This window comes from Cajanus cajan, chromosome 9, assembly GCF_000230855.2.
Source record: "Cajanus cajan strain Asha chromosome 9, NIPB_CcT2T_4, whole genome shotgun sequence".
Classification (NCBI taxonomy): domain Eukaryota; kingdom Viridiplantae; phylum Streptophyta; class Magnoliopsida; order Fabales; family Fabaceae; genus Cajanus; species Cajanus cajan.
The window spans coordinates 23,212,583-23,223,243 of NC_138525.1; the positions used below are offsets into that span (position 1 = coordinate 23,212,583).

Below are 10,661 nucleotides of genomic sequence, written 5' to 3' on the forward strand. Positions count from 1 at the left end.
AATATTTTATCTCTGATCCTAATTATAAGAACCATAGGATAAATCATTGAGACTAAAAAAAATAATTAGGTTGATTATTTTTAATTAATTATATCATTAGTTCAAATTTTATTTCAAAGATACCATTTGTTATAAGTGATTGTTATAGTTAATACCAATTATAAGTGAATGTATAGAAAATAAAATTAACAATTAATTAAGATTATAAAAGAAATTTGAGTAACTTTAAAAATTAATAAATATTTTTTATAATTAGGATAAAAAATTTAATTTACTATTAATAATTAAAATCAGAAATAATATAATGAATAATTTAGCTTATATAATGAGTTTCTCTTCATTTTTTCAAGATAAGCAATTCCATTCCTTTGCCTATTATTTCACCAAAGAAACACATATTAAAATATTAGTTAAATATTAATTATTATTATTATTATTATTATTATTATTTATTTAAGATCATAAATAATGTTATAATTTTAACTATCAACAAATAAGTATTTTTTTTTATCAATCAACAAAGTGACATCCAATGAAAAGACAAAATTTGTAAAATTTAATAAACTAAAATCATGAAATTAAAATTAAGAAATCTTTAATAAAATTTGAGTGTAAAATTAAAATTTAATGATCAAAATCACGTATTAATATATAATCCAAGATAAAAAAAATGTAATTTACCCTGTTAAATTCAAGCTTTAATGCTGTGAATTCCAATACATATTTGAAAAACTTACAAGGTAGTTATATACTTATATTACTCAAGTCAAACAAATTACATCACACACACAACAATTTTGGTTTGTTTGAATGAAAGTGTAATTGATTGGAATTTAAACGAGTGTATCCAAAAAAACAAAATCCTGAATAAAAAATGAAGGTATTAATATTAAAATGTTTAGATGTGAAGAAAAGGTTCCCTGAAGCAATAAATAACGTAGCTAGAAAAATGAAAAAAAGCAAAGGCAGAGAGCGAAGCACAGTGCAAGATTCTGTTTCTTCTCCGTGTTCCGAAAGCGAAGGGAAGGAGCACATATCATCAATCATATAATGAGAAGAAGCAAGAACCATTAGGATCACCCAAAACCAGAGAAAATTTCAAGGGCCACACTCTTTTCCACCCTTCCCAAAATGCCCTTGGGTTTTCTCTAGATTCTCCATTTCGCTTCTAACCCCTTCTCCATAGCCACCATACCCAAAACAAAACAACATCTTCTTCATAATGTTTTGTAAACTCGTTCCAGTTTCGCGCAAGAAAAAAACCGGTTTGAACCCGGTTTACCTTAACGTCTACGACCTGACCCCAATTAACGGTTACGCCTATTGGTTTGGCCTTGGAGTTTATCATTCTGGTGTTCAAGGTAACTAACCAACCCTTTTTTCCCCCTCCAATTTCCTGAAGGAAATGAAGAAACTTTTGGTGATGGGTATTTCCAATTTCAGTTCAGATCCGTGGAATTGGTTTGTGTGTGTAAATTTAAATTGAATTTCAACGAAAGTTAAAATGGGCTTTGTATAAGGCCTAAAAGGTTCTGAAATGTTAAGTAATTAATAATGTAATAACACCAAACAAACAATTTTTCACCCAATTGTTATGGAATAATATGAAATTATCTATTTTTTGAATTAATTGAAGGGTAAAGTTTGTTGGGTTGCTTGAATTTTATTTTTGATATAATTGTTGTAGTTTTGATTGAGCTGCTGGATGTTGAGTTGGGGAAATAGTGAAAAGTTTGAAACCACTCTGATGTAGAATTTTTGTTGTTTGCTATGATGTTTTCTTTGTCATTGGGTTCATTCATGTACTAATACAACACAACACCATAGTGTGATGTGTTTTTTGTTATGGTGGTTTTGGTTAGTTGGGAACTTGTTTGGTGACTTTAATTCTTTGTTGTAGTTCATGGAGTTGAATATGGGTTTGGAGCTCATGAGCGTGACACGACCGGGATTTTTGAAGTGGAGCCTAGGAACTGTCCTGGATTCACCTTCAGGAAATCGATTTTCATTGGATCGACGGATATGGGACCGAACGAGGTTCGCATGTTTATGGAGAAGCTGGCTGAATTGTATTCTGGGAACACCTACCACCTTATCCAAAAAAATTGCAACCATTTCTGCAATGATGTTTGTCTCAAGTTAACGGGAAAGTCTATCCCAAGATGGGTGAATCGGCTTGCTAGAATTGGTAAGAGATATAGGAAAGTGTGTTGTGATTAGTTGTTTTCTTGATTTTTCTCTCAGATGTTTGTTTATAGGATTTGCAAGAGGTTATGGCAATTGTGTGACAGGAGATTTTATCATGAATTCTTTGCTATTTGAAAAGATGTTTTTGTGAGGGATCAATGTGCTACCTTGCCTCTAGATTCTAGAATAACACAAACACTCTTTGTCCTCTTTCAAAATTGAAGTACCAAAGTTCTGGTGAAGACGAATTTGCTGTTGTTTTTCATTTATCAACCATGACTGTGCAATATGTAGTCATATGGCTATTTACTTTTAAAATTTAATTGTTATGTTTCAGATTGATGTATGTTTTTTATTCCTGTTTTTAGGTTCTGATTATTTTCTGACTCTGCTGTTTTTCATCTTAACTTTGTTGGATATGAATAAAGGTCTGAATTCTTGTTTGAGTTGATGATCAGTAATTTTAAATATCAAAAACACATAGTTAATATTCAATAGGAATTGTTCAGCCCCTGCATTAGGTGACAGGAGAGATGTTTTACCAGTTTTTATAATGCCTGTGAAATTCAAATCTTTGGCTGTTTTATTTCACTGCACTTTTTCCCATTTATCATGTAAATTTCTTATGTTCCTCTGAACAACTACTAAGCATTTCATGATTTCTAATGGTAAGGTTTGCTTCTCAATGTGAAGGTTTTCTCTGCAATTGTGTTCTTCCGCCGAGCCTAAACGAAACAAAGGTTCGCCAAGTTACGTTAGAGAGGGCTCAAGAAGGAGAAAAGAAGAAAATGAGAAGCCAGTCGAGCAGGTACGAGGCTTCACCCAATCCTCAGTTGTCTATTAGCCAAAGACATTGCCTTCCTCCATCTTCTTCTGTAATTAACGCTTCTCCGTCCTCAACCTTAACAGTAAAGTAGAGCTTTGACAGGGAGTCAAAGTCCGAAATATAGGCTGTTAGAATCATGTAACCAACCAAAGATGGGCAGAGAAGCCAACTTTTTCATCTGCTCCAGCTTTCTGTTCTGTTGTATATCTTCAATTGTATGGCAATGGCTAAAATGAAATGGTTGTGTTGTCGTCTCTTCCTTTTAAGTGCTAGCTTTCTTCTGTGAACAGAAAGAAAAAGGGAAAAAGGGTCTGTGTGCTTGCTTGCATGTGTGCTTGTTTGCACTTCTTTGATGTGCATGTATTGAGATTTCTGCGTCAAAAGTTTAGAGAAATGTAGAAGCTAGAGTTTTTCGCTTCTGAATTGACGCGGCAAATCCTCTTCATGAGACGCCAAACCGAACATATTGTTCATTTCTTGATTTTTCTTTGTCATTTTAACCGCTGATGTAGCACATAGTCATGTGTTCAATATGTAGGATATTGTACATTTGCTGAAGTGCAAATAATGCAAGAATGGAAATGAAAGAGATGATGTGCTTGAGAGCAATATAGATTCTTTAGTTAGCATTAATAGATTCAAATTTTCTCAACCTTGTGTTTTTTATACCAAATCTAATCAGAGTCCTCAATTTAACCAATCAAGCACCCTTTTCAACAGTGATATGCAAAGTATGGAATGATAAAAGAAACAAAAATAAGGTATGGCTGTGTGCAGAGACCAAATTGGCTTGAAATATAATGTGCTAACTTTGCTTTAAACTAGACCTTCTAATGTGCACGGTTATTATGCTTTCACGCAATGGATTTGTAGGTTGATGATTGCTGATTGCTGATTGCTGCAAGTGTATTACTAAATATGCAAAACAATTGTGGCTAGATAAGTAGAGATAGATGCAGCTAAATGTTAGTTGGCACCTCAATTAGGTATAATTTGAAAGTTGTAATTTTCCATGCATTCAAGGAGGATGTGTGTGTATGATCTGTGTGTTTATTTGCATATCATGTTCAGTTGTTGCGAGTAATCACAGATGAGTTGGCATGACATAAATGGCTCACCAATAAATGAGTTGGGCACGCTATGCCTACCCTCTTGTATATTATGAGTTTGGATATTCTCTCTAATTGCGTAGAGAAATGTCAAATCCTCTTGTTTATCCTCTTACAAATCTAATAATATTGCTTAATTGAAGAAAATGTTGATTAGAAATAATGTATTTATCTTGAAAACATTTTTAAAAAGCACTTAATCATCAATAGTGGAACAGTGGATCCACGTTCAATCTAAAGCAAATATACATAACTCATGCGTTTTTACATGGATTTGACGTGAAAATTAAAAAAATACGCATGTTAAACAGTCATTATAAATGATAGATATTGTATCTTTATTCAATAATTAATATGATCGCTAATAAAGTGTGACATAGTTAATAACCACTTCTATCTTTCAAACATGGAAAAACATTTGATGAGAGTTGTTTTATCTCTCCAACCTCTGCTTTAGTCCAAGAGAGAAAAGGTTAATGTGCAAAAGAACCAAAGAAACAAAAGATAACTCTTGTTATCTAGCGTGCAACGTAATACTAATTCTTGTCTTTATTTTAGGATCAAAATAATTAATTAAAACACTTAATATATGTTTCAAAAAGAAAAAGAAGCAAGTGAATTTAAAAATTTGAATCCTATGATAAAGGTTTAAGATAATATGAAGAAGAAGAAGAAGAAAAAAAAGCTTGACTATTGAAGCAGATAACATGAGCATGTTTTGGTTTGTTTGGTTGCTCCGTTGTATTTTGGCCCGTGGCAGTAGTGTAAAGGATAAGCATCATACTATTATTCGCTTTCGCATGGTTTGGACATGCATGATGATGCTTAACGTCGCGTGAAAGCATAACAACCAACAAGCCTTTTTCTTTCTTTTTCATTTTGAAATCATGTCCTCACATGTCTCCCAATCCGCGTTCTTCTTTATCATCACTGTTATGGAGTAAGAATCCAACTATGGGCAACTATTGCATTAACAATATAATGCGTACTATTAATGTTCAATTAAAAACATCATTAGATTAGATCAAGATCATAACTATATTTATATTTCTTTTCCTCACAAATAATGTTAGAACGGGGACACATTTCCAATATTACCAAACTAATTTGTACTTGTAGAATATGTTTGACCAAATATTATTTTAACACAAATAATAATCAATCTTTAAAATATCTTGTTGACCTTCTGTCATAGTATACATCTTATAACTATTGGGTCTAAGACAAATCTTATAACTATTGGATCAAGAGACTTGATTAAGTTCACTTAAGTTTAGTGCACTTACTTAATCACAAGTGATTTCAATTATGTTTGAGTAAATTTTTTCTCGACCATGTCTAAACGAAATAAAATAAATTTTTCTATAAATTAAAATTAGCTTGTATATAAGTTAATTTATATTAAAAAAATCACACAAAATTAATCCTTAAATATCATGCTTTGAAAGGCTTGTTCACTAAATAGAAAAAGTGATATTTCGTTTTTGGAAAAATTTGAAACCTCATGAAAAACATAAGAGTTCGTACTAAATTTTAACCACTAGTGTCAACTTGTGTTTCTCAAAATGATCATTAGTATATAAATATTTTTCCGGAATTAGTCCCAAAATATCAACGGGGATTGATTTCAGGTTCTCTAACTCATTTTTCTGTTGCTTTTTTTTTTTTCGGATAACGTCACGTTTGTTTCATGCCAAATTATTATTTCCTTCTCGGAAAACTAGGATTTGGCCAAGAGAATTGCTTTCTAGTATGTGACGAATTATGACGAATATGGTTATCTCAATATTAATGATGATTTTTTTTGGAGGACATTAATGATGATTTCTAATCATATATATTTGTGAATAAACTCGAATTTGCCATGCTATTATTAGCTAATAAAGGAAAAGATTAAGACAGACTGTTCCAATTTTAATAAATGCAAACGGTATAGACCAAACATTCACAATTTAAAGATAGTATTCAATCTTCATGACATAGTACATATATTTTGTATGGTTGAACAAAAATGGGTTTGAGTGCAATGGTGAGTCCCAACTCTTGCATAAAGTAAAGGGTCCAATGTTTCGTTAGGGTGTACAATTTCTTAGCAAAAAGAGTGTTTATTTTTAATGTTCAAGTTGATGCTGAGTGGTACTTGTCGACCACGCATGTGTTACTCACCTATTTGCCGACAAACAAATCAGATAATAAATATATAAAAATCTGTTTCTTTTCTAGTTTAAATTGTCGGTTTAAAATACAATCTCAAGAAGAAAAAAAAAAGTATTATTGTACTTTTATGAAATTATTGAAAGTTATTGACTCATTTGCTGTGTGGAACCCCAGTTGCACATGTAACTGTAAAGAAACTGAAGGCCCATAGTTTTGGGACACGAAATGGTTCATAGTTTGAAGGTTTTGCTATTCTCATTCTATCAGAGACAACTTTCAATTCAATATTATTATTTCAGAAACATCAACAACTTGCAACCGTGTAGTGTAGATTAAGAAGCTTTTCACCTGTAATCGTTACGCTTTGTTTGGGAAGGGGAAAAATCCAAAGAAAAATGAAGAAATAGGTGCAAAATTATTTCACGAGAAATAAATAAAAAAAAATTAAAGTGAAAATTATAGCTCTTTAGTAAGATGACATTAGGTTTGAAATTAGTATTTTAGAAATTATTTTTATAGAGTTAAAGATTTATGTAAAATAAATAATTTAATCACTTATTATTTTATCTCTTGTCTATGTTTTTTATGTATATTATTTGATTTTTATAATGTTTTAGTATAATTAATTATGCTAGGCGAGATAATCAATTATATTATATTGTATTTAATGCTCATTTTTACCATGGTTACATAATCAAATCAATTATGTCAATTATTCAATAAATTATGTGATTTTGCTTTACTTTTAAACATGTGTTTGTATAAACGTTTATCTAAGCATAAACATATGTTTATCTGAAAATATTTCATACTTCTCTATTTTGTGCTTGGGAAATTGGGATTGTTTGTTTGAAGCTCCTCAAACGAAAATTCAAATATGCACTAACAAGTCATAGTGAATTATGATCCCACCATAGTCAATTATGGTGATTTTCTGTACACAAATTACATGCTACAATAATAGATTAGGGTCTTGCCACAAAAGATTATTCTAACAAAAGGGTAGTCAAAAGGATATTTTTTTCATCAAAGTTTTGAGCATATTAATTTCTTTTAAATTCACATCGTTTTAGAAATAAGAAATTTAGTGTGAGATCCACACAATTTTCTCGATCCTCCTTAATTTCATTCTACCAATTAATAACATGAATTTTTTTTTAAAAAAAAAATTCACTTCCCTCCCTCACTACAACACAAATGGTATTTAGCAACATTTGAAAAATGTTACTTAATTATGTATAAATGTTGCTAATTTGTTTTAGTAACATATTATCAAATGTTGTATATAGTCCATGTTACTAAAGACTTTTAATAATATTTTTTGTATAATTAGGTAACATTTTTTAAATGTTATCAAAATAGTATTTTTGTGACATTTTAATAATTTTTTGTAACATTTTAATGATGTTGCCAAGATTTTGATAACTTTATAAAATAATAATTAATTTTAATTTAAATATTATTATCAATTATTATATTTTTATGTCTCATAAACTAAATTTCTAGGAGTTCCTTAAATTTTTAGGGAAAGACAATTTTAGTTAGTCACCACTAATTATATATAGAATATCAAATTTCATTTATTTTAAGTATAACTATATGAGTATATATACTTTTTATGAGTCATTAATCTATTCGATGTGGAACTTTAATTATGGGTTACAATTAGATATAAGAGAATATACTTTTTTTGACTCGATGTGGGACTTTGATTTTAGAAGCAATTATAATAACATTTTTTTAAAAAATGTTGCAAAATAACTTATGTAAATTTTTTTGACTCGATATAGGACTTTGATTTTGAAAATTAGTAACATTTTAACAAATATAAACAAGAAAATGTTGCTAATACATTAAAATCTAGTAGTGCCTTGTCTTCTCCATTCCACAATAATTTCAACCTCCAAACGCTTTGTTATGGATTCAATCAAGAATGAAGTAGATGACCTCCAAGTGAATCGTTGAGAGAGTTGCATGCATAGATATCTAGACACTTAAGTAATATTAAGCAAAATATCAATTAGTTTGTATGATAAAAACATACTTAATAGTAGCAATTGTGGTAGTATTCATTGTAATGTAGAGAATAGAGATAGTATATGTTTAGAGAGGAGTGTTGACTACACTCTCTTTAAGACTCACTTACTAACACTATATAGTATTTGTTAAAATTTATTAAAAACACAAATTTTGTAAATCTTAGATCTTATTTAATGAATCGTTATCTTAATTTAGTAGTAAGATCTATCAAAACTTGTGATTTTTTATCGCGAAAAATATTAGAAAGAAAATGTTAGAATGAGTTTGCTAATATTTCTTTCGATGTATTATCATTATTCTAAATTTTTTTGTCCCATAAATGGTTGAAATTATGCTAAATCCCAAATCTTACATCTTAAAATTTCACCCAACTTTTATTCATTTGGTAGTTTGTTAGAATAAATAATAAATTGATTCTAAAGAAAAACTTCATACAAAGATTCTAAACAAATAAGAGTTGTATTTGATGAGATTTAAAATCTATTAACATTGCGTGGATTCATTTTATTCGAATTAACAATCAACTAACTTTCAACATAAATAGTTAATTCATTTTTCTATTCTTACTATTAAGAATACAAATATATTAACAACACAATATAATTAATCATATATTACTCAGATTCTAACCGTAACTTTTTTCATTTTGTATTTATTTAAATTTTATTTGTTTTCAAATTTCAATTTTACGTATAAACATACATATAATACGTAATCGAAAGATTGAAACTCATGTAAAAGGTATAAATAAGTAAATCATATGATAATAAGAGTGAGTCATTGAAAAATAAAAGTTATAGACAGAAATACAATAAATTTTGAAGAAAGAGTCGCCCACAAAAGAATAATTGTGATGGAGCTAAAGAAATGAGGAAGATTTAGAAACTCTAATAAACTACCAAATGAATAAAAGTTGGGTGAAATACACACACCAAAGGCTCATGTCCCAATCCCATATTATTTAGTTTAATTTACCTTTTATATTTATGTATCAGCTTGTTTTAAAATTTTCAAAAAAACAAGTAATAAAAATGGGTCTATGCACATGAGAATATATAGGTCATAATTAAATTTTTTTTTACCATTAATTAGTTTTTGAAGATTAGTTTTTATTTTGCTTTGAGCTTAATTATGATGAAAATTTGATTTTTCATATGTTTGTTTTTGTAAAGAAAAAAGTGATAAATTTTAATTTCAACGAAATTAAAATTTAAGATGTTTATTTTAAAAAAATTTAAAGGTTAAAGATAAATTGAAAAGAAATTAAAATTTATAGTATGTATTTATAAATGAAATAAAATATAATCAGGATTAATTAGAATAAAATTAAAGTTTAAAGTGTTTATTTATATAAGAAACTGAGTAAGTTTCGGAGAATGAATATTTTTTTTTCCATTTTATTAATAACTTATTCAAATAGTAAAATACATGTTCAAAACAAAAGGTCTTAAATTTGAAATTTATTGTTATTATAATTCCCATGGATCAAAAATCAACCAACCTTCTGTTAGAAAACAAGCTAAATAAATTGTCTGCGTATTTTTCAAAGGAGTTTGGTTTAATAGAAGCGCATTAAATCTATAAGATATGAAAGTGTATACAAGAATATTCAATAAAAGAGGTCTTTGGCTCGATTTATGTGAAAAGCATTTATTGAAGCTAAGGTTTACCATATCGCACTAACCTGTGAAGTTCCCTCTCCACAATTTTATCTACAAAGAAAAAGTTGTCTAGGAATTTATTGCATGTAAACGAAAATTTATAATGAAAATACAAAAAAAATATATCTTAATTTCAAGTTTAACCATTGATTATATGTTTTTGGTTTTTATGTTAAAAAATGAATTCCTTGTTAAAACTAAAAAAACAAAAAAATTATTTTAAGTTCACTAGTATTATTAGGATCACTACATATAAAATATTGTTTGTTTTATGACTTGTTATGTCATTTTAGTAGATTAAAAAATAAGATGTTTATAAATATTTTTTAACCTCAACTCTTAATAATGTAAACTTTTTAAGTGAACTAAAACAATATTATAAAGACTTAAAAAAATAAGAAGAATCAAAATAACAAATAAAATTTTACAATTTACATTTTAAAAAGAAAATTATAAAAAAAATGATATTTCATGGATAAAAATATAAGTATATTTATGCATTTTTTTAAATATAAATATCACTAATATTCTTCAATATATCTTATTTAATGGCGTTTTTGTAAAGACAATTCTTTCAACAGGGAATTCAAAAATTCTTCAATGATACAACCCCACCCCCTTCTGCCAATGACATATGACAATATGGACGCTACATGTCTCCTTTAATTCAACTTTTTTCTT

The 10,661-nt window shown here is 28.5% G+C and overlaps 1 protein-coding gene across 5 annotated transcripts; it reads left to right on the forward strand.

The window, feature by feature from the left end:
* Window positions 1–924: 924 nt before the first annotated feature.
* LOC109791262 (deSI-like protein At4g17486) lies at window positions 925–4,170 on the forward strand. Of its 5 annotated transcripts, none has more exons than XM_029274141.2 (5): window positions 926–1,361; window positions 1,901–2,188; window positions 2,881–2,995; window positions 3,696–3,774; window positions 3,887–4,170. In XM_029274141.2, exons 1-5 carry the CDS (start codon window positions 1,223–1,225, stop codon window positions 3,899–3,901), a joined length of 636 nt encoding a protein of 211 aa, XP_029129974.1. In that variant the 5' UTR covers window positions 926–1,222; the 3' UTR covers window positions 3,902–4,170. The 5 variants fall into 5 exon arrangements, with proteins under 5 accessions (XP_029129971.1, XP_029129974.1, XP_029129976.1 ...); XM_029274143.2 differs by having other exon boundaries at window positions 929–1,361; window positions 3,734–3,774; XM_029274138.2 differs by lacking the exon at window positions 3,887–4,170 and having other exon boundaries at window positions 925–1,361; window positions 3,696–3,845.
* Window positions 4,171–10,661: the final 6,491 nt, after the last annotated feature.

Coding starts and splice junctions, on each gene's coding strand:
- LOC109791262 (XM_029274138.2), top strand. CDS start 1,223: ATGTTTTGTAAACTCGTTCCAGTTTCGCGCAAGAAAAAAACCGGTTTG. Junction 1,362..1,900: donor TTATCATTCTGGTGTTCAAG/GTAACTAACCAA, acceptor TCTTTGTTGTAG/TTCATGGAGTTGAATATGGG. Junction 2,189..2,880: donor GAATCGGCTTGCTAGAATTG/GTAAGAGATATA, acceptor CTCAATGTGAAG/GTTTTCTCTGCAATTGTGTT.